General features: G+C 40.0%; 3 protein-coding genes across 7 annotated transcripts; 1 reads left to right on the top strand and 2 right to left on the bottom strand.

The window, feature by feature from the left end:
• Positions 1–42: 42 nt before the first annotated feature.
• Positions 43–7,638, bottom strand: hprt1 (hypoxanthine phosphoribosyltransferase 1). Its single transcript, XM_056600734.1, has 9 exons — positions 7,496–7,638; positions 5,858–5,964; positions 5,446–5,629; positions 4,951–5,016; positions 4,575–4,592; positions 4,402–4,484; positions 1,430–1,476; positions 1,206–1,282; positions 43–1,106 (listed from the first exon to the last, which is right to left on the bottom strand). Exons 1-9 carry the CDS (start codon positions 7,520–7,522, stop codon positions 1,059–1,061), a joined length of 657 nt encoding a protein of 218 aa, XP_056456709.1. The 5' UTR covers positions 7,523–7,638; the 3' UTR covers positions 43–1,058.
• Positions 7,639–7,767: 129 nt separating this feature from the next.
• phf6 (PHD finger protein 6) lies at positions 7,768–14,776 on the bottom strand. Of its 4 annotated transcripts, none has more exons than XM_056600722.1 (13): positions 14,478–14,776; positions 14,181–14,347; positions 12,362–12,442; positions 12,033–12,183; positions 11,757–11,858; positions 11,236–11,369; positions 11,086–11,132; positions 10,354–10,514; positions 9,639–9,782; positions 9,428–9,532; positions 9,205–9,338; positions 8,940–9,073; positions 7,768–8,646 (listed from the first exon to the last, which is right to left on the bottom strand). In XM_056600722.1, the coding sequence occupies exons 4-12, from the start codon at positions 12,162–12,164 to the stop codon at positions 8,941–8,943; spliced, it is 1,092 nt and encodes a 363-aa protein (XP_056456697.1). In that variant the 5' UTR covers positions 12,165–12,183; positions 12,362–12,442; positions 14,181–14,347; positions 14,478–14,776; the 3' UTR covers positions 7,768–8,646; position 8,940. The 4 variants fall into 4 exon arrangements, with proteins under 4 accessions (XP_056456697.1, XP_056456699.1, XP_056456698.1 ...); XM_056600724.1 differs by having other exon boundaries at positions 7,768–8,740; positions 12,033–12,180; XM_056600723.1 differs by having other exon boundaries at positions 7,768–8,740; positions 14,494–14,775.
• cab39l1 (calcium binding protein 39, like 1) lies at positions 14,254–22,133 on the top strand. Of its 2 annotated transcripts, none has more exons than XM_056600726.1 (9): positions 14,254–14,552; positions 15,903–16,044; positions 16,140–16,304; positions 16,484–16,602; positions 16,779–16,947; positions 17,312–17,371; positions 17,491–17,556; positions 17,675–17,818; positions 18,801–22,131. In XM_056600726.1, the coding sequence occupies exons 2-9, from the start codon at positions 15,928–15,930 to the stop codon at positions 18,990–18,992; spliced, it is 1,032 nt and encodes a 343-aa protein (XP_056456701.1). In that variant the 5' UTR covers positions 14,254–14,552; positions 15,903–15,927; the 3' UTR covers positions 18,993–22,131. The 2 variants fall into 2 exon arrangements, with proteins under 2 accessions (XP_056456701.1, XP_056456702.1); XM_056600727.1 differs by lacking the exon at positions 14,254–14,552 and adding an exon at positions 14,984–15,361 and having other exon boundaries at positions 18,801–22,133.
• Positions 22,134–23,243: the final 1,110 nt, after the last annotated feature.

Raw genomic sequence — 23,243 nt, 5'->3', positions numbered from 1 at the left:
TAATTTCACAGGTAAAGATTGATGCTCTGAGATGTTTATTCTATGCATCATATTATCCTTTGGCCATTAATGTAAAATAACAACACAAATGCACATTAAAAATCTAAATATTGTTTGGGTAAATCCTTGACCAAACTAACCTAATCCTTATTTCCTGGTTCGCAGCTGGATCCCAGCATCTGAAGTAACTATCGCCGCTCAGAAAAATAACCATTTAATGGAAAATAAGGTTAAGAAGTATGTATATACAGTTGCTGTACACCAGAATGAGACTATGTTCTGTGTAAAGCGCAATGCTCCTCTAAAGAGAAAGCAAAGATGTGATGGTTTGCAATGCGTGTTTTAAAGCTAAAGAGGGTGATAGTTCACTTCATTTTTTTTTGGGAGTCAATGGTCGTACGCCAAACAGCCAAAGTTCCAGCTATGATTTGCGTGCATTCCAAACGAATCAGCAAGCAAAGAAAAGAAGGGCTAAAACTAGTCTTCCCAATTTACTTACAGTTCTTAACATGGGCAATCTCATTTGCACTTATTTTCGGACAGCAAACGTAGGCCTATACCTGCTTTACTTTGCAATCAGCATGTAGATATAAGTAAAACTAAGAAAGACAAACAGTTGACATCCATTCGCGTTCTATTGTCTGCCCTCAAATAACATAACAAAAGAGAAACTTCTGATTGAAGCAAACAATAATACAATAGCACGCTTATTTTGGAGTAGCATAATACTAGTGAGGCCATACCTCAACTAGCAGCATTGCTGTAAATACATTTATCAAAGTAAAGTTGACCAAATTGTCAATGCAGTTACCAACATACATGGCATCCAAAGAGGCCTCAAAAAGGTGAATATTAAAACTGGTGCTAAATGTTCAAGGATTATCACCATAACTCTGAATCCTCAGGGTTTCTGAAGATAAAATAAAGACATGTGATATGAGCTGCAATTAAATTAATAATTTCCATTACATAATTATGTAGAAATCCATTAGAAAATGTGCTAAAGCCTTGAAAGCTATTTCAATCAGTCATTCGTGACAACGAAGTCCTCTTCTTCTTCATGCCTTGTACTTCTCTTTTCCGCTTTCACTAATTACACAGATATGCTGAAAAACAATTCAAATCCATTATAGCCATTAGTGAATAATTTATATGATTGATGATTAAGAGATGTAATAAAGTTGTATTTATTTTTGTATACTTACATTTAGATCTCTAAAGTACTCATTGTAGTCTAGCGCATACCCAACCACAAATTTATCTGGGATCTCAAATCCTACAACTGGAAGTAATAACATAGAAGCATTAAAAAAAATACTTATTAGTCATTGCTTGGTTTACAAAACATGAAATGTCTATAAATTATAATTTAGTTCACGACCATTATTAAATTACGGTAATGGTCAACATGATTGTTGGTCAAACTTACAATCTGGCCTGTAGCCAACACTTCGCGGCGTCCTCTTCACCAGCAAACTATGGGCAATGCCAAAAACAACAATGACACATTACAACATAAATGAACAATTATCCCAAAGGACTGAAAAAAGCTCAAATGTAGCAATAATGAATGGAATGTGTTATCCTACAAAGGCAATCTTCAGTAAGTTAAATGTTCTTGCAATTTACGATTAATAATGAATTATTTTTATATTGTGACAAAGAATCTTGCTCAGATTTATTGTTAAATGGGTGTACAAATTGCAAACTACATAGTCTGGCTAAAAAAAACAGGCAGCCCACAGTATCTGCAGAACACTGCAGGCACTGCAGACAGCCTTGGCATTCTGTATACGTCACCAATGACGTGGTAGAGATTAAGCTGTTTGTTCAAGATGCTAATTAAAATGAAGATGAGGTTGAAGCCAGGGTAGGGAATTTGGAGGAACCGACATTCTGCGTGAGATAGATTTTGAATATCTCTAACTAACAAAAAACCTACTCCTTCCTTATAAGCCTTCCTCTAAATTCAATACACGAAAACACATAACTAGATCAATGACTTTAGCAATAGGTTTGCCCGGCCATGTGGAAACCCCTGGCCAGGAGCCATGAGTGCACACGCAGGCTGCAGCAGGGTAGCAGGGTAGATAGTTCAGACCGGGGCAGACCGGTAGGATGTCCAATTATTTCATTTTGGGCCAAATTACTTAAGTGGATTTAACAGGTTGATTTAAGAAGTTGATTTAACAGGCTTATTGCAGGCCTTGCAACATCCACAGATACCAGATTTTGTATTTCTTTATAGATTGCTGTCGGGATGTTAAGATAATTTCAACCAATATGCCCAAGAATGCTCCTGAAACTGCCTGCCCTAGCCTTAAAGGCCTTCCCTGGGCATCGTTGGCCCTAGCCAGTCTGTGTCTAGGGTTATTTGGCCGATTCAGCATGTTGAATCAGGGATGGAAGCCGTCTGAGAGAATTCACCCAGATTGCCTGTTCAGCTGTAGCGAATCGATGCATGAGAAGCAGAAGTGGGGAAAGCAACCAAAACCTTCAAAACAAAAAGATTTCTCCACTTCGTCTCATTATTCATCATTTTCCCAGTTTCTCGATTAGAAGTAGCTGTATTACCGATATCATCTGAGCTAGAGTGGTGTGAAGTGGTAGGCAAATGCTGCTTTGTTTCATGTTTGTGTATATCCTTCTGGTGTCCCTTTATATGTATGTATGTGTATGTATGTATGTACAGTGTTTCCCCTAGGATGGAGTTGCAGCAGCGGAGGGGAAATGTTATGTTTTTTGCGCGCAATTTTTTTTGTGTGCTCGCAAAGCGCACCCTGCCGGGAGGTTTCTATGTGTCTACTGGCAACATACATACAGTACATTTGTGCACATTAATAAAAAATATTTATATCAACAACCACCCTATACATTAAAATCCCATAACCCAAATACTACAGCAATCAAAAAGGTCTGTGCCTCAAACCAATGCATCTTCCCACTCCCTCCCCTCTCCCCATCACAAAGGTTGTAGTAGGAGCATAAAGAGGCCATGCCTCTATTGAACAAGTTTTGGGGCTCTAGAGTCAATTATGGCGACGCTACTGAAAATGTTGCTAAAAAAATGTATGTTGACATTTTTTACTGCAACATAAGGTTGCAGTAAGACCATAAAGAGCCCTGAGGGCGTTATCATTGCCATAACAACGTGAGCTAATCAACAAGTAAAACATGTTCTAGACCAGTGGTTCTCAATCATTTTTCTTTCATTCCCCCCCTAGGAGACAGACATTTTATCACGCCCTCCCTGAATTGAAATAGCCTACTATTGAGAACCTGCTAATATTTATTTATTTAGATTAATAAAATTAACGGAGATAACATCTACAACAACTTAAAACTATTTCCAACTTCAGTTTATTAACTCAATTTGTAACATTTAAACAAGACTGCTAAGAATGTGTGAATCTCAAAACAGAGAAACAAGAGCATATGATTCACAGGGGTTTGCATTTAATTATAATATTTTTAAAAAGTAAACATTGGTCACTTGTCAGCTTCATCAGCTTATTCCCTTTCAAAAAAAATAATATATGTTCATCTTTCAAGCATGAATAAAGACACCAAGTCCCTCTGTCCCCTCTGCCGCTCACGCCCCCCCTGACACTTTTAATCTCATAGTATTAGAACATGTTGTACTTGTTGATTAGCTCACGTTGTTATGGCAATGAATACGCCCTCAGCTGATAAACTAATGCCAGCATTTTTTTTCAACAGAAAATTAGCACCCATATCAACATATATTAGTGCTTGACAGCACTAATATATATATATATACACGCACACACACACACACACACACTAATACAGACTTCCTCTAAATGCTGGTAAGGAGTTATCTCTTCTCACGCAGGCGCAGAACATACTTGGCTGTAGTCTTTGCGGTGTGTTGAAAGGCCACTTTATGGCCAAGACAGGCAATGCAACAGTTGGCCTGGCTCATGGCTAGTTCTTTGAAGTTGTTTTTGTGTGTCAGGGCCTTAATTCATAATCTTGGTTTAACTCAATTGAAATGGAACAAAATAATACTTCTGGTTTGTTTCCTGGTCTTTTTTTATCTTCTAATCTAAAATGAATGTAATAGACATCTAAATAAAATAATTAACAACAAAATTCTAAAGTTAATCTTTTATGTACCGAGATCTGAACTGTTTCTCTTGTTTGTGAATGTTGGAAAAAAATAAAATAATTGAAGAACCAGTTACTTCATGCTGTTGAACTGCCATTGTCTTGCCTGTACAGCCATTCAGAGTTCAGTTTCTGCATTTTTGTTTCTCTTTGGATGCATATAAGGCTGTTTGCCATTGTAGGGCAATGTAGACAAACCACATATTGCACAATAAAAACATTTATGTTAATTTAGGTTAGATTTGAAGACGGCAACATGCAAAACCTTACCTTGCTACTTTAACCATTTTGGGTTTGTACTGCTTAAGTAGTTGCAACAATGTCATCATTGTCTTCCCTGTATCGATAATATCCTTGAAAGAAGAAAGGGAGTTTTTATCATTAACGAGGGGAGCATGTAAAAGTTTAAGACTAACTAAAGCAAATAGGGAGAGCAGACTTACCTCCACGATCAGGACGTTCTGTTTGGGAAAGACAAACAAAGCAAGAACATTGACACTGGTTAAAATAACAATAAACTGACATAGTCATATAAACACGGCTGAATGTTGTTGTTTTTTCAGGGCTGCAACAGTTAATTGGATTTAAACTGCTTGACACGTGTATTATGATACATCACAGTTCTAGCCCTCTTCTTCCAGAATAATGCTGACTGAAGTTAAACACAGTGGTGAAAGTAGGTTAAATTCCTACAGCAGTTAAATAGTTAACCTACTGAAGTTAAATATGTGCACAAATATTTAAAAATAATCTGAAAAAAATGATGTATGTATGGCATTCATCGCATGGCAATGCCATATATAGCATTTCAATACTCACCTTTCCTGTGAGTGTAGACAGGTCGTCACCACCTATTACTTTTATATCCCCTGTGGACTGGTCATTCTGTGAAGAGATCATCAAGCAGGGTCACATTGATCACAATTAGGGCATTTAGGAGACGCTTTTATCCAAAGCAACTTACATCAGTTAATACACACATTGACACACCGACGGCAGAATCACCCATGCAAGGCGACATCCAGCTTGTCAGGAGCAGTTAGGGTTAAGTGTCTTGCTCAGTTGGACACACCAACACTCAGGGGGATCGAACTAGCAACCTGTCCGTTACAAGACAGCTGCTCTACCTCCTGAGCTAAGCTGACCCGTTAATGACCCACATTAATAAGAGGAGAGCGCTATGTGGTTTCTTAACATATAGACAAAGGCTTTATTTGTGCCTACACCCCTAAGGGTGCCACCAAACCTCAGGCAGGAGCACCCGCCGCGCCGCCACTCATACACATGAAGTAATCCCAGAAAAAGTATAATTACACTGTAGCTCTTCAGACGGATGAAGTCCACCGTCATCGGGATCGACTGGTCACTATTCCTGTTCAGGGCTTTGATGTAGTCCAACAGATCAGCGAAGAACTTGTAGCCCCCCTTGAGCACACACAAGGCCACGATGTGGTGGCCCCCCATGTCCTTCATGATCTCCCTAGCCAGCCTCTCGGTCCTGTTTAGGGGGAGATGTCCAAGGTGGAGGGGGGGAGTTTAGGGAGCAAAGATGGGACAGTTATTTTTAAAGCATCATAAACTTAAGTCAAATCAAGCATTGACCTGATTCAGCAAACAAGGTCAGGCTTTTTTATTACCGATTGTCATGAGGGCAGCGCTATAGCTAAATGTCTTGTCAGGATGTATTGTGAGGATAGAACACTTTTCCCCAGTATGAGATACCAACCTGTCCAGGATGAGCCCGTGTGGGATGTAAACCCTCTCCAAGTCAGCAGCATAGTGCTTTGGTATGCAGAAAAGGTCCAGGTCATAGCCCTTCTCTTCATCACTGAGCTGAAATACAATGAAACGCATGTTTATTCGTTAAAGTAATGAGAAGACAAGGGAAGGCTTGCAAAACTCTTAACATGCAATCGCATGTTGCAAGGAAGGAATTTAAAAGAGTGGGCGAGTGTCTGTGCGTGTGTATGACTGTGTCTGTATGCACGTGCACTTTCTGTCTTTCTGCTCAAAATAATGTTCCCCAAAAAGCTATTATAGTACATTCGGGAAATCAGATGTGTGGCTCACACGACCTAAACCTAAATAAGTCATAGTAAAATTAAATTGTTGTATTATTGTATTGAACCAACTTCCAAGTAATGATATTATTTGCGCTACCATGTATATGACGTTCTTCAGCTCTCGTTATCAGTGCTACTATGAGTACTAACAACAAAAACATTGGCTCCTTCCAGTAATTCCGAAACATGCTATTTGCTGCATTTCTAAAATCCAATTGCTAGATAGCGCTGACAATCACGTGAAGCTAGATAATTTATGACATGTCATGTGACGACAAGGTGGTCTTGACAGAACAAACGGTACCAGACGGATTAACATTGTAACATACAGTGTCCCAGAACTTAATCAGCAGTGGTTATTTTCTCACAGTAGCAAAAGGAAGCAAAGATTGCTTCCCATGGTGGTGGTGCTATAGTTTTGGTTGCTTGTTTTAAAATAGCCAGCAGCTGTGGCCGTGGGGACGTTATGTGAAGGATCGGCTGTCGTTTTGGGACGTGAAAATAATTAATTGTTTACTTTGTGGCGTCTTTCCTTGTATGGATAGAATTCGTTTCGGGGAATGCGACAGACGATAATTCCGATATTTTTTTAAATTATTCAATAAAGGTAACCCTTCTGTAATTGAATGGCAAACACTATTGAACACAACAGAAATAGACCTAACCTGGGAGTACAGACAAATTGTTGTGAAACATTCATGGGTAGATTCTGGGTTATCTGTGGGTGAAGGTCACTTGCAACGTTATAACGTCTGTTAAACCATTTAACCTTCTCAACCTATTGACAATCTACATTTATCCATAACCCTACCTAGGTAAAAAAAAAAATTGATATTAAATTGCTTTATTTGGGTTGTTTTTGTTTCTAAGTAGATCGATTCATAGATTGAATCATCAAGTATCAAATAGCGATTTGACACATTCGAACCAACCACTGTATGCATGTGAGCTTGGCATGCGTGGTTTTGTATTTTCCCCTAATATGCATTACCATTGAAAGGTTTTAAGGCACGGGTGTGTGCGCTCGCTAACGTCACATGTGCCATGCGTGGAGCACGCGAGTTTCAAGACGACGCAGGCCCCGCTGAAATGCAAGTACCTCCGCGGTCTGATGTTGGTCCGTCTATGGACCCTGAACGGGTAATAAACCAGGAAGTTAAAATAACTGGTTATTTTACTAGGAGTTAATTGGTATTTGGGGTATTCCTTCGGCTAACATAATCAAAACCCTGGCACCCAACCCCATAGTAACCCCCTAAGCGTTTATCCTCGGCTCATTCCTACTGTTAAGAAGAACTTACCACAACAGATGAGCCTGGTGTCGCCATGAGAATATCAGTCGGTTTTACGCACTCCACAACCGAGTTCTGAATGATTTCCTGAGTTCCGCTAAAGGTAGTCACAGAGACCTCACGCTTATTCCAGACACAGCGCTTGCTAGCATATTACGTTGCTATGACGGCTTTTCCGCTGTAGATAGCCTTGTCGCAGAAAGAGGGTGGGCAGACGGGGGACTGGCCGTTTTTAAGTAACGCCCATGGGGGAAAGGGGAACTACATTATGTTGGTGGTATGTAGTTTGGCCTCTCGGTACACAATAGGTCTATAGTATTTCGTTTAGTTTATTAAATGTACACTCTGCAGTCAGTAAGTTGCAACAATTGGGTTTTAAATAGAAAAGTGTTATTGATCATTTATTTAATTCTGCTATTTTGTCTTTAACCAAAATGTAGTAGTTGCATTGTGTAGTGAGCGATGAGTAGACACCACCGGTTAAGATCAATAGGCCTATTAGAGCAAAGCAGCAAAAGGATCTTTCTTATCCCCTGATGCAATCAGGCAACACAAAAGCTTAAGGGTAAAATAAAACATTATTTTTCCAATTTCTTGGTTACATTTCAGGGAGTACAGGGGGGAAGAGCACTTAAAAAGAAACATAAAAAAATACCATATTTAATAGTGGAGAGATACAAGTGCATGCTGGCAAAAAACTTTAATTGTGACTGTATGAGTTCAAATATTCAAAATCATTCACGGTGATGATACAGTAGCAAAATGTTACATACAAAGAAAGAAGGGCTGCCAGACCATAAGACACGATCAATCAAATCGCACGGCTTCATATATAGAAAATAAGAAGTACAACCCTCTTAAACGCGAATCCATCAGAAGCGAGGCTATAGGAAGAATATGTCTGTCTAGGCAAGTTAAATGTAAACAATGGGGCAAATAGGCAGGATATATGGCAATCAAAAGGTCCCGTCCAAACAAATATCATTTTGTGGTAAAATTACATATGCCTTTACTTTGCCCAAAACCGAGACTACAAGAGAAGGAATGACGGGGCGATCCATGGGCAGGAAAATGGTTTAACTTGACGTAGGTCTCATGAAGACAACTGCTGCATATCCTCGTGACATGTCTGTCCCCTGGAAGAATCTTCGGGGGACTTTCTGTTGGCCAAGATTCAGTAATTAAAAATAGATAATTTTTTGCCCCATCTTTGAACTCTTCTTCTGCCCTAAATATGTGAACCGCTTCTTTCACCTATAAAAAGTGGGGAACACCAGAACAACCATTATTTTAACTAACATGCAAAACGTTATATTATTTTCATTAGTGTGAGTTATTTTGTGATATTGCATTGCAAATCCTTTGAATTATTCGCAACATTAACTTGCAGAATAGTGAATAAACATTTAAAAAGGTAAATATGGAAGATGATATTGTATGACCAGTATATTACCCTAGTGTCCGTTTAGTTGCGACTCAGTTAGTGATGCTGCACGGTCATTTGCAGCACGCTCTCGACTGCGATTCTCTCTCTCCTCGTCTTCCTCATCTCTTTCCTCGTTGCCACTGTGATTCTTGCAGTATAGTCTTAAAACCGATAAACACATAATATATCATGATCCTTTCGGTGTGATATTGAACTAATGTATCCAACTCAATAATAACCACAGCTGTAATTACATAAAACTGATGATGATTTATGTCGAGTTTGTGCTTACTTGTAGATGCCACGGGCCATATTTTCAATATATTTGGCTTTATCCTGCAGGCCGCAGTGATAATGGTAGGTCTTCGCACATGCCTTGATCTCACACCCGATCGTTGCGCCTAACTGACTGCAGAGCGTACATTTCTGAGAAAACAGAAGTAAAAATGATTTGGTATTCAATTTAATCCAAAGAGATTAGTTTAAATGCCATTTGTAATAGCCGAGCTACACACCATTCTTTTCCCTCTCTTAATTTCCTGGAGGACCGTTTTGACATCGAAATTTCCAAACTCGGCGCGTGAAGTAGTGGTTAGCTGAACGGTCCCAGATGAAAACAACTGGGATAAAAAAAGTGGTGAGGGGTTAAAAACAAAATTAACATTGGTTTAACACACCCCGAAAGGTTCTCCCTGAACCGCAAGCATTGGGATGTTCTGCACTTACCATACACCTGTAGTGTGCTGCCACCTTCTTTGCATTATCAGTGTGGAGCACACCCCTGGTTTGGTTCTCCTCATCCCCTGCGTGGCAGAACCCACAGCGCTGCCCGCTTTCTCCAGGGCTAGCCCTCAGTGGTGACCGGTCTCGCTGAAATTGAATGTAAATGTAAAGGTTATGCATCTGTTGTTAACAAGTCATTAGGGACAATGTTAATGTTTGCTTGGGTGTCACGAGCTACACCTGCCGTACTCGTTCTAATAAGGTTAACAAGGCCGTAACCTAGCGTCTCTCCCTACGCGTTGCAGTTCACTTGAAACGTGGCCCTGAACTTCCCTGGATGAGAGCGATCTTACCTATCTAGGGTGACCACAGTCATCGTATGCGGGCAGCTCTCTCTCTCAGATAAACCATACCGGTACATTGTTGGCCCACTGGGGTGTGTCGTCAGTCAAAAGGCGACCAGCCCACACTTTGATCCAGTCGTTCAGTCCTCCACCGTGTAGTTGCAAAACAAAGTTCTTTCACCAAGTGTAGGAAACTGTAGCCGTGCGAGTCCTCTGTGTCTGGTCCTTCTAAGTCATGCGAGCCGCAGAGTCTCGGTCTTACTGGGACGTCAATACTGTCCCCGTCTCCTCCCTCGCCCAGCTGACATAAAGCTTACTACACCGTAACATTGGGTGATTTACTACCAAACTAAAGAAGGGGCTTGTGGTCTTACATGTGACGACCGCTCCTCGTCTGCACCTTGGGAGGAGGTAGAGCATCCATCTTCTGACTGGCCGTGAGACCCCAGCTTGTTTCTGCCCTTCTCAAACCTTCCACGGCCCTTACTTTGGGGAGGGGACGAGTCGGACTCATTGGCCACGTCCTCCTCTTCGTCTAGAATGGAAACATAATCATTAATAAAAAAACGAATGTAACCACGTAGCCCCAAGCGAAGAAATAAACTGAAACATCAGTTTATTTTGATGTCGAGTTTACCAATGTGGAAGGATTTACTTTTAGAAGCGTTTGACACATTTTCTCCTTCATACATTTTGGTGTGAGACACTGATGGAACTTCTGTAAGATCAACACATATTTACTCTACTACATGTTGTTGACTTTTTTTTTTAAATGTTTAAATATTGAGACCAAATGAAAGTGCACATTGTTCGTAATACTTTAAGTCAAATGTATTGTTGTCGTAGTATGTCCATCTATAATCAAATGTATGCAGAATCTCAGAAAAAGACAAATTAATTTGCTTCTCCATTTGTTAAAAAGTAAAGCCTGACAATTTAGTGTGCGGCCATAGCAGCTTATCAGCCAATGGTAGTATGAAGCTGAATAGTCTGAACTCTTTCAAAACAATTCCTCTTATTGTTAAGCACTTTGCCAAAGGAAAGGAATGTTATTTCCACATGTAGAAGTCATGTTATAAATAAAACCCTCCTGATGATCACGTTACCTTCAGGACCATCCCGGGAGGCATCTCTGTGTTTGCGACAATAAACACTGCATCAAAGAAAGAGAAGAAAAAAAAGATTGATCTTCATTTTTTTATCTCATTCTGTACTTCTGTATCTTTACTGATGGCGCTGTGTGCAATGTGACCCACAGAAAGATCCCTTGCGAGGGATTCTCTTTGATCTGCGCGCGGTCTTTCAGCGCGCAGTAGTAATGATATGTCCTCCGGCATGTCCTCACATCGCATCCGATGGTCGCCCCGGGTCGATGACACGAGGAGCACATCTTTAACACACACACACACACACAGACACACAGACACACAGACACACAGACACACAGACACACAGACACACAGACACACAGACACACACACACACACACACACAGACACACAGACACACACACACACACACACACACACACACACACACACACACACACACACGGCAAAGTTAAAACAAACATTATAAGGGATCTTTTTGTATTTAGAATACGTTTGTATTCAGGCTAATTTAGAACAAAAGACGAGGGAGGCAGACATGTTTTCTGTGTTTCTGCTGTACACAATGTAATTAATGACATTAGAAGTTGATTTGGTTGTAGGTCCAAAAGACGTTCAGTATTTCAGTGAAGCTTTGCAAATAAATTAATTTAACTTTGGACACTCACCAGTTTGCTCCCTCTTTTGATCTCTTTCTTCACATCTTCGATGGAAAATCCTCCAAGGTTATCACTCTCTAAGTGTGAACTAACAAGTGCTGAGGAGAAAAGCTACATGGGATTTAAAAAAGTTAGAATTTCTGTTTTTACATATACATATACATATACATATACACATACACATACACACACTTCAAATTACTTAATTGAAACATTTTCTAGAATAAGACGTGCCATAAAATTCTAGTGCTTCCAACAATGGATTCTGTGTGTACTGCAACCTACCATACACTTGTGGTGAGCTGCCACCTTCTGGTTGTCTGACAGCAGTAGCTGTCCACACTCCTTGTCACGGTTGGTTCTGCAAAAGGCACATTTAGGCAGATGGGCCGCGGCTCCTTTCCTCTGTACCGACATCGCTCTTTGTGGCAGTCTACTGAAAAATAAGATGGTGTACTATTATTTGGATTGTAAAACTATTAATAATGTTATTATTATAAAAGCTTTTTACAAGTTGACATAGCCTAAAGTAATTTAAACTTATGAGATGCCTTTTCTAAAGTGCAAGTAGAAGTTAAGTATGACTCCATTTTTGTATCAGAAACATAACGTACTGAGGCTGGTTAGGGTGTTTAACGTCGAGCAGGAAGGTTTGTGGTTTTGATCACAGAACCTCTGCCACCTCTGTCCGCTACCTGTAGGGAAACATAGGCAACGTTCCTATCCTTTATACTGCTCATTAATAGCATGCATCTGAAATAGGAGAGTAAGTACCTTTTGGATGACTAAACACAACAGCAATAGAAGAAAATTGATAAAGGCTTCAAAATAGTTACATTATTAAATCTATAAGCCGCAAATGTAGTACTATCAGTCAAAAATATAATTTAATTCAATGACCAATAGTTTTGACACTGCATTGGTGTGACGGAAAGACTTGATGCACGGGTTTTCAAAGAAAATCAAATTACATGGAATATAAAAAGGGAACAGCCATCAGATTAAAGACCCAATAAATGTGGGGAGAAGAACCAAATGCAATGTGGTGCTTGTAAGTGTGCATGTGTTTTTAATTACACAAGCCACTGGTGCATTGTGCAGTTAACTAAAACTGGGAACAATTTTAAAGATAATGTGTGACCATGACCAAGGATCAATATGCCAGAGGAATAGAGATACAACTTAATTCACAGATATCAGGTATTTATTGATACATACTTAAAAATATAACTGGCACCAAAAAATTAATTCCTGGTACCCAATTAATCAAAATGACCCCAATGATGAAGGGATTTCAGGTTTCCTCACCGTTATTGAGGAATTGATACAAATGTACCCAAGGCTCGTCTAAGCATTTATTTTAGCTATACGCATTAAACCTAAAGATATGGCCCAAATATCATATAAAACATTAAGTAGCCTATAGTTTGTTGGTTTTGCTTCAGTTTGTGCATTCTACAACGAGAACATGACTAAAACCTAAATACTTAAAGGAGCTAAATCCTGGATCATTTTATAGTTTTATAAAATATAATTTTTTAAATAAACTAAAACAAAAACCAAGTAATATGTAAAATATAATCCACAAGTCATATTCGGATTCATTACGTTATAGATTGTCTGAATGCTCTGTTGATAAGGGTAGGGTAGGCTTTGCGATTTGTGTATTTTATCGGTAAAATAATACTTATCAACAATGCAGGGTTGAAAAAGATGGGTCTGTGTAGTAGTTTATTAAATACAAACCGAAAGTACACGGTTTTAATCACAATAACGTGGGGAGAGACGCGACGCCTTGATTTAGCAACTGCCATGATAGCAAGGCCAGGATTGCATTGCGGCGGCCGGTGACAAAAGCTGCGGGGTCCGACGTCTAAACCCCAAATAGTATCTAATAATGAAACACTATGTAGTCTGTATGAACATATTCCGTAAAGTCAGAGGTTATATTACCGCCATGATACAGCAAATGGTCATTGCGCAGCCCATTTGGTATCATACCAGCGGGTAATGGGAAAAGTGACTATATTTCTTCTTCAGCAAAGTTTTGAATTTACGGGGGTGTGTGTCTCCCACAAACTATAACTACAGACAAATATAAGTGTGAGCATCTAAAGCAGCCACCTGCATTAGCAAGGCCTTTGATTCGTAAAACTAATCTCGATCACAGCGAGGAATCCCGAGCAAACATGGGTTATTATCGTATCATATCAAAGTACAACGAAAGAACCCCTTTAAATATTGAGACGTTTAAATGACTAACGCGGGTCTTCAGTGCCACCTTTTGCGAGTAAAGAGCGCCATACCCGATACAATCTCTCTGAAAACCGGACCCCGTGCTCGACCGTAAACAATACGGCCTAGGACCACAATAGGACACACGATACACACTGCATTGGCACAGGGGGTGCACAGACAAACTTCTGACGGTACCTGGGGAGAAATCTTGTTGGGCTGGAGTGGAGGATTGGGTGGAGAAGCGTGCTGCTGTGGGTGAACGTGATGTTTTCCGTGCCTGCTGAGAAGTGATCGCTGCTGTGTTCCGTCTCACCGCCGCTGCGTAGCGTTCAAGTGACGTTGCACTCGTAGGTTTTTTCCCCCTAATATGTAAACATGTTTGAGGATTGAAAACCCCTCCGATACATGTGAATACAACACCTTACTGTTGTATATTAGGAGATATGTTTTACTCTTAATATTAACGAGCAGGAACGACGGATATTAACTAACAATGTTGGGGGTTTACCGTGCTGAATACAAGTAACCTCGGTTGTTGAAGTCAACTTTCCGAGCGCTTTTTTAAAGGTAGATATTTTGATTTTGTATAACAATTTATTTTTGGTATAAAGTGGCATTCGTGTATTTTATGCTATGTTTTAGCTATGTATTGTGAGCATATTCGTATTTAACTTGGCTGATGTCTACCAGTATGAATATCAAAAGCTTAAAAGACAAGGATGCTAATGGTTACAAGTATAAAATCATACAAAGACATCATCAACGATAAATATATAAATGAACAACCCAATTTGCCTTTAGTCGTGTTTGTGTTTGATTTACTTAACAGCGCAGTCCGTGAGGGAGGCGGTTTACCCTTTCCGGTATCTTTGTAACTCAACCCCCGCTCGGTGTACTGGACAATAAAACAGGCGTCCACTTCGGAAGGCTCACGTCATTACTTTCCATCGAGAGGATTGGCTATAAAAGACGACAGTCACTTTGTGAAAAAAAAAAAGTTGCAAAAAAACACACCCGCCCAATGTCCCGAAGAGAAGAGCGCAGAGACAGCAGCCTGAGCAGAACAGGGAAATAAAGTTGACAGGCTGTCCAGCCCTCAAGCTTTCTGCAAAAGTGAGCTAGCATCCTAGCAATTGTGGTGGCGGACGGCCAGAACAGTAAATCGTAGATATATGCTGGATAAACGCGATGAAGACAGCGAGCTTAAATCTGTAGGAACGTTTAATTACCACTCCATAAAACTATCGCCGAATATCCCAGAGAGATATATTGATGAGCACGTAGGGGTACATTACTGGCGAGCCTGTTAGCTGAGTTTAGCTAGCTAACCTTTAGCCAACAATCCTTTCTCAAGTTCAAAAGTAAAAGTCAATCAGGTAAGTTCTTTCTACTAATCAATCTAACAAACTTTGCTACCTCGTATCGCCGACATAGCTATCGATCAACACGGCCACTAACGTGGCGTTTACTTTTAGTTAGCTTTAAATTCGTAATTCCAGCTGAATGTGGCTCAAGCCTGGCTAGTCAATACAAAAAGATGTCAGTGGATTTGTCGTTCTTGATTATCTTACTACTAATATGATGTTAAATCTATGACCACTGTCATGAGGGGCTCGCGTTAAAGTCGGACGGTACGAAACGACCCACAGTCGTGTCTCGATATTTTTATACCACCATTGTATTACCCGTAGACTACCTGTTGTCGTTCTTTGACATCTATTTCGGTCATAGTAACTACACACCTACAAAATAGCGTTTTCACGTTAAAATGGCGAAGATGGCTTTAAGACCACCTTAGAATGCATTCAGTCTCAGCCCTGTTATGTCCCTCAGCAACACAGGAAAGTAACGCCTCTTAATTAACTAGACACATTAGGATTATTTTAACAGTCAAACTTTCTCTTTACTATTTCAAAGGTTAAGGAACAAGATAGCGTTCATCATGCCTTTTCCTTTTGGAAAGTCTCAGAAGAGTCCGGCTGAGATAGTGAAAAACTTGAAAGAGAATATGGCTTACATGGAGAAGCTGGATGCCACAGAGAGCAAAAAGTGTGAAAAGGTGAGCATTTGTTTACTTTTAACCAGATCTGTTTAGGTTTCGTGCGGTTGCAAGTCGGGTTTAACTGCAACTTACACAGTGTTCCTGTTATTAAGGTTGCAGAGGAGGTTTCGAAGAACCTGTCTTCTCTGAAAGAGGTGCTGTGTGGCACCGGTGACAAGGAGCCTCAAACTGAGGCTGTAGCTCAGCTGGCACAAGAGCTGTACAACACCAACCTCCTCATCACTCTCATTGCAAATCTGCAAAGAATTGACTTTGAGGTGAGTAGAGTTAACTTCCATCCGTGATCATGATTGTTATTGTTGATTGATCAATGGTTATTGATTCCTTTCTGCAGTGCATAATCCAATGATTTAAAATATTGGAATTGGCGATGCCCAAAGCATTGGCCTGTTTGCAAGTCATTGGCATACTAATGACAAATGGTATATTATTCCAGGGGAAGAAGGATGTGGTGCATTTGTTCAGCAACATCGTACGACGTCAAATTGGTACTCGAACGCCCACGGTAGAATACATCTCCTCGCATCCACAGATTCTCTTTATGCTCCTAAAAGGGTACGTTTACCATGTCCATGATGTCCAATGTCTGAGCATCTTTGTAAACTTGATATATTCACCAACTATGTTCCTCTTTTATATCAAGTATCGCTCAAGTGTAAAAATATATATGTTGTTGTTATACTTGTTATATATTTGGTTGTTATATACCTGTTTGTAAACCATGATTACAGATATGAAAGTGCAGAAGTGGCCCTGAACTGTGGAATGATGCTCAGAGAGTGCTTGCGTCACGAACCTCTAGCACGAACCGTGCTGTTTTCCGAAGAATTGTACTGCTTCTTCCGCTTTGTGGAACTGTCCACCTTTGACATTGCATCAGACGCTTTCGCCTCATTCAAGGTACCGTGATATAATCTAGTTTTTAGTGTTTTGTTAAGTTATAACTGCTGTAACAATGGGAGTGCCACAGAGGATCAGATTGCTTTTAGATAGAGGGGCATATTTAAAGGATCAAGGTACTTTCATTCCCTATTTAAACATGTTGCATTCTGCTAAAAGGCTGGTTTCTTCTTTAGCATAAGAAAAAAAAATCGGTGTGGCTGAGCTTTATAACCTGATTTGAATTATTCTTAAAATTATTAATTCAACTACCTGTTTTATATATTTTTGAGTAACATAAAAATTTGAATGTAAATTTAATATTTTAAATGAATTATATACTGCTTGCATTTCTAACTTCATGTTCTCTTTTAACTCCCACTAGGACCTACTGACAAGGCACAAGATAATGTGTGCGGATTTCCTGGAGACCAACTATGACAGGGTAAGCCTTCGAGTGTCAATCTGGAAGAGACAAACATTGAAGGTCATGATTTTATCATTGTCTTTCATCATTGAAAAGAATCATTTTGCCAACCTTTTTAACCTTTTCTATGCCCTCAGGTTTTTACAGAATACGAAAAGCTCCTGCATTCTGACAACTATGTTACCAAACGTCAGTCTTTGAAGGTAGTGAAACAATTCTTTGAACCCTGGAACAAAACAAGTGTATATTTCTTCGCTACAAGTTCAAGGCTAAATATTCTTCGGGTTGAACTCAATGTTTTTCAATTTATGTTTTCCTCAGCTTCTTGGCGAACTTCTCCTGGACCGGCACAACTTCACTGTGATGACCAAGTACATCAGTCGTGCCGAAAACCTCAAGCTGATGATGAACTTGTTGAGAGACAATAGCCGCAATATCCAGTTTGAAGCCTTTCACGTCTTTAAGGTGTGATGGATGGATGTGATGTCCTTGCGATCAGATCGAAGCACATGTTGCAATTCATTTTGTAACGAGGCAGAGTGTTCCAGCTTATAACTAATCTTTCATGTTTACTTGGGTATTTTGCCGTCTTTGTGATTCTAATGCCGCGTTTCCGCTGCAGGTTGCGGTACGGTTCGGTTCGCCTCAGTCCGGTAGGGAGGGGGCGGTATAGCCCAGCTCAGTTCCGAGGTCGCGTTTCCACCTCCGACAGTACCCTTTATGGTAGGCCGGATGTCGATCGCCGCGGCAGCTACGTTAACATCGTGACATCATAGCAGCGCGACACAGTGTAGCCTGCTCAATAAAAACAATGGAAAAGTTGAACGCGACGCATTAAACCAAGAGCTACCATGGAAGTCGTCCAGCAACAGTTCCTGGCCTTTATGCTTTTCATATGGCAGTTAATCAACTTCCGAATGCAAGCTTTGTTTGATAATAATAATACCTCGAGGCTACTGTTTGTTTGTTTTTATCCCCACGTCGCCCGGAAGTGACGATTCTGTCGACCAATCAACGGAGGGGGTGTGTAGCTCGAATTTTCCGGCCCCCTTTCAGGCATCTCAGTACCCCAACGGAGGAGTACTGAAGATGAGGGCAAAACAAGTACGGCTCAGTCCGGGTCACGACCACTTTTGGCGGTGGAAAGGCAATCCGTGCCGCACCTTTGCGAACCGAACCGTACCGCACCCTGCAGTGGAAACGCGCCATAATGATTTAATGCAAACCATAGGAGGCCTATCAACGGTTATCGATAGGCCTATTACTGAACACATTCAACTGAACACATTTAAGCAGCCTAAACTGAAATGTTACATTTCATCGTCTGCCATTTCATTGTTTGCCTTGGGTGAAGGAGAATATTTGATTACAGTCATGTTGGTTAATATGCCTTAGCCTTATACCTCTGCCTCAAAAAACATACCATTCGTACTTTCTCATGTTCTAGGTCTTCGTTGCGAACCCCAACAAGACACAGCCCGTGTTGGACATACTGCTGAAGAACCAGGCCAAACTAGTGGAGTTCCTGAGCCATTTCCAGACGGATCGATCCGAGGACGAGCAGTTCTGCGACGAGAAGAACTACCTGGTCAAGCAGATCCGGGACCTGAAGAGACCCGTGGCACCTGAGGAGGCGTAGAGTCCGACGGTGGGTGGGAACGTTGGCGGTGGCAGTTGCCAGGTGGAGCTTTGGCGTGCGCTTGGAGAAGGTAGTGTGGCAAGGCAACGCAAGGATCCAACATATTACCGTAGGAAATAGGAGCAAACAAAACCAACATAGAAATGACTTCCTTCACTTTTTCTTTCTTTGTGTGAACATGGGAGGTTTAATCCTCGAGTTGGGTTGAACAATGAGTGGGCCAAGAACTGTTATTTAAAACCATAGTGCTTCTTTGATAATAATAAAAAGATGTCCGGCAAGAGTCTCTTATGCTGAATTGTATATAATAATGTTATTATACATAAGCAAAATTCCTCATGTATCGTCTCTGGCGAAGACCTTACTTTGTGACATAAACGCCACCTGCATTTGAATCTTAACAGTACCCCTTGATGCGTAATCTTTTACGAGCATTCAATGTTTTAGAATATAATTACTCTGTGGATAAGACTTACTGGCTAATATTCTCAAAGATGACACTTTTTTTCCTCAAAATCACATTGTCAAACTTATTCCACAGCCTAGTTTTGCCTTACTGCACGCTGTTTTTGCCGTTTCCAGGACTTAGGAGCTTGTGAATATTGACTCCAGTTGAATTGCGTCTGGATGATAGTTACCCAGATATTTGTTAGTGGTGAACATGGTAGGTATGCTTGTGGTGCTTGTGTAACATGAGGCACAGGGGCAGCAGTAGTGCTGATTCAGTCGGTGATGCGCTAGGAAACAGGGACAGGAAAAGAAAATCAAACCCCACAGAGGAATCAATGCATTGTGCGATAGTGTGGCTGCAGCCAGCAGTGGTCTTTTGACTGGAATGGAAAGGAATCCGATACTGCTGTAGGCGTTGTGTATCGGTCTGTTTGTTGGGGACACGGGCAGTACAGATATTCTCAACCAGAGGATTGCAATTTTTCCACAAATAGTTAACTCTTGACGAATGATACGATTAGATGTTCTCCAATGGCATGCTATCCAGTTTCAGCTGTTCTTACTGAAGTTTTATTTAAAGGCGCCGTGGGCTCATAATGCATTATCAGCATGTTATAAGAGTAAACTACAATTATTATGTCAACTATGAGTTTGACATTAAACTATTAATCGACCACTAGCATATGTGGTTCGCCATTAGACGATGACCAGAGGTTTACAAAGGAGTGGGTTGTGGCATTTCTGCCAGTGTAGCAGTAATTCAATTAGTTCATTAAATAACCTGGTGACACATTTCATACTAAACTGTGAGAATGTTCTAACGTGCTTATGATGCATTATAATCAAATTAATACTACAGTGCTGAAACTAAGCAATGACCTTGTTCCCTTTTTTGGGAACGTCTATTTTGGAATGTGCCGCATTTTTTAAATTTAGTTTCTTACCTGGCTCACCTGTCATTGTCATATATTTTTTTTTTTATCAAGTGTTTTGGAGCAACAGCACAAAGCCTTGCCTTTCACTCACTATAGTAGCATCTTGTCAGATTTCAAGCAACATTTGATCTGTCGGCACAGTCTCATAGTATATATACCTCATGAGGAAGTGCTGTGTTCTCTTTTTTTATTGTGTTTTTACTTGGATCATTAGGATAAAGCGCAATGTATTGTACGTTGCCCAAAGCTGGTATGTATGTATGTATGTACGTATGTATGTATACGTATGTATGTATACGTTTGTGTGGGGGAAGAATTGAAAAGCAAAGCTAATCTTGTTTCGATTGGTCAGTTACCACAAATGACTGCATTTCATTATGAATGAAAATAAAAAATGATGGTTGCCTTATTTAAAAATGAATAAATATGCACACAATTGATTGTAAAGAAATAATGTAAATCCCACATGTCTTAACCATGCCCTTGTCACTCTAAAATGGATACTACAAGCATTACAAATTGATTACCTATGCTTGCTTTTAGTTAAAATGATTGGCTTTTTGAAAATCCCATGTTGGTAACATCAGAAACACCTATCGGGTCAGTCCAAAACCGGTTATGGCCATTGTAAAAATATTTTTTTATATATATTATTTAATATGATGTTAACCTGCGTCACTCCAGTTTTGAGAGAAAGGGTGTGTTTCTCTGAACATCATTAGCAATGTTTAGTTAATAACTTCTAGAATTCCTAATAATTTCAAAATGTCACAAGTACATGAAAGGAGCGACCTTGGGATCACCGTAACAGTGGTCGAGTTGTTTTTGGAAGCAAGGGTGACCTTTACAGGTCCCACATAGGCACAACCAGCAGCTCCTCTGACGGACACTTCCATGTTTTAATATGAAAGAAACCCACATCCTAATGAACGGCCATGTGTGTTGCGTAACCTTAACTGTGATCAGGATGTTTCAACTCTTAATGCTAGTGATCAAATACCATACAGCTGTTCCACCATATAAAGCGTGTACAGAGGAAGCCCTTGTTATATTTGTATAACCCTCTCATAGGGTTAATCCTGATTTAGTGGCAATTCTGTTAAGACGGCAATGAAATCCCTTCATTCTTGATTTAGAGGGAAGGTGTTTGGTGATTAAGAGGAAACTTCTATATTAAATATATAAATGTCTGTTGTGCTTTTACTATATAACTATATTGCCTTCTTTATTCCCTATAACCATAGTATACTGGGTATTTCCTTCTATCTACCAGGGGAGTGAATTGTAAATGTACATAGTTTTATTTTAAAAGTGTGAAATCGTTCCTGAAAATAAAGTTTATTTCAGAAATACTGTGCATTTGACATAATTTCAGCGATTGTTTATTTTTGAGTTTACTGTGGTAAATTGAAAACGTTTTATCTGTACAGGATTATGTGGTATAAATATGTGGTGAACCATTAAGAAGTTAAGTAGTATATGCTAATGAAAGGGGAAGATCTGTACAACCTAGACGTTAGGTCGGCCCTGTCTTCATTGTTTACATTAATTCCAGTTCTGACTCATTCTGTGTGGCTCACACCATCACTTCTCCATTATCTCAGCCTTCATTTGCCTTTATAATCATTTGCTCTGTATAAATGACCAACCTGCAGCCTTGAGATTACCTGCCTCAGCAGCTCTGGCAAATTTTACGATGGTTTTCATACTTGCATGCTCTTGATCAAAGCGAGAAGAGCCGCTAGGGGAAGGGGAAATCAGAGGGAGTAATGTCTCCATCTGGCGGCGGCTTTCCTTAACTCTTTCAATGAATTTATCATAAGATAAGATAACACTTTATTAATCCAAAAGGGGGGAAATGTGTGTGACACAAGGCGTAAAACCACCAAAAGAGATAAGAGACAAAATAGTGCCAATATGAAGATAACGGATTACAAAAAAAAGGTCAGAAATATAGAGGGTTATATATATATATATATATATATATATATATAGGGTTATATATATATAAACAACACAATCACAAACGACAAACCAGCATGTAATGAGCCAAACATAGAACTTCATGAAGATGTATGAGTTGTCTCACGTCACATGCATTGGGAAGCATATATGTGTTATTTTAATGGAATAGATCGTTTGCATCGGGAGTAGGTCTACTGAGAATACATTTCAATCAATCGAGACCCTAATGTTTGTATTTGTAAAAGTTAAAAACTGCAAATTAGGATGCATTACAATGATGCATGCGCAAACATAGGCTTTATTTAGTATTAAAACGTGTCCACATGACCACATTTGGTGGTTTACGAACCAACCAATGTAAAGAAGTGTCACAAAGGATGCATATGTCCCTTTGATTCCACCAATCACAACGAGGCCTATATGAGCAGTGAAATTGCAGTCTGGAAAAGTGGGTTAAAGTTCAATCGGGGAAGAAGGCAAATAAGGCTACGTTTGAGCCTGCTCTCAAGGCCGAGGGACTCCTAAGAAAGCGTTTACACAAGATAAGTCTAAGGGACCCCATTTCCACCTTGAAATATATTCATAGAATCGATGTCCGAGCCCAGCACGATGTTTAAGATTATATCTCATAAGGGTTACCACCAATACCAGTTCAACTTGCGCCTATTTCTTGTGGAGCACTAGGCTGGGGAGAGGGGGTGGCTGAGGCTGTGTGTGGGGGTAGGGTTTGCAGAGGTTACAGGTCACAAGCCTTCTGCTTGTGTTTGACCATAAGAGCGAAACCGTCCAACAAACGATATTGTTCCTGAAACGGAAATTTAAGTAGTAACTCTTCAGCGTGTGAGAAAATGAAACGGGCAAGCATTAAGAGCTATTAGATGGAATGTTATGGTTAAGGGGA

Source organism: Gadus chalcogrammus, chromosome 10 (genome assembly GCF_026213295.1).
Source record: "Gadus chalcogrammus isolate NIFS_2021 chromosome 10, NIFS_Gcha_1.0, whole genome shotgun sequence".
NCBI lineage: Eukaryota > Metazoa > Chordata > Actinopteri > Gadiformes > Gadidae > Gadus > Gadus chalcogrammus.
This window is presented reverse-complemented; position numbering and strand designations above follow the sequence as displayed.

What these genes read in the sequence shown, in the direction of transcription:
- phf6 (XM_056600722.1), bottom strand. Translation starts at nt 12,164, where the DNA reads ATGTCGGTACAGAGGAAAGGAGCCGCGGCCCATCTGCCTAAATGTGCC. An exon ending in CAGCTCACCACAAGTGTATG is followed by an intron (nt 11,859 to 12,032) that starts GTAGGTTGCAGT and finishes AATCCCATGTAG; the next exon opens with CTTTTCTCCTCAGCACTTGT. An exon ending in ACGAGGAGCGGTCGTCACAT is followed by an intron (nt 9,783 to 10,353) that starts GTAAGACCACAA and finishes ATTCAATTTCAG; the next exon opens with CGAGACCGGTCACCACTGAG.
- hprt1 (XM_056600734.1), bottom strand. Translation starts at nt 7,522, where the DNA reads ATGGCGACACCAGGCTCATCTGTTGTG. An exon ending in CACCAGGCTCATCTGTTGTG is followed by an intron (nt 5,965 to 7,495) that starts GTAAGTTCTTCT and finishes ATTGTATTTCAG; the next exon opens with CTCAGTGATGAAGAGAAGGG. An exon ending in AGTACTTTAGAGATCTAAAT is followed by an intron (nt 1,107 to 1,205) that starts GTAAGTATACAA and finishes ATTGTTTTTCAG; the next exon opens with CATATCTGTGTAATTAGTGA.
- cab39l1 (XM_056600727.1), top strand. Translation starts at nt 15,928, where the DNA reads ATGCCTTTTCCTTTTGGAAAGTCTCAGAAGAGTCCGGCTGAGATAGTG. An exon ending in AGAGCAAAAAGTGTGAAAAG is followed by an intron (nt 16,045 to 16,139) that starts GTGAGCATTTGT and finishes CCTGTTATTAAG; the next exon opens with GTTGCAGAGGAGGTTTCGAA. An exon ending in TGGAGACCAACTATGACAGG is followed by an intron (nt 17,372 to 17,490) that starts GTAAGCCTTCGA and finishes CTATGCCCTCAG; the next exon opens with GTTTTTACAGAATACGAAAA.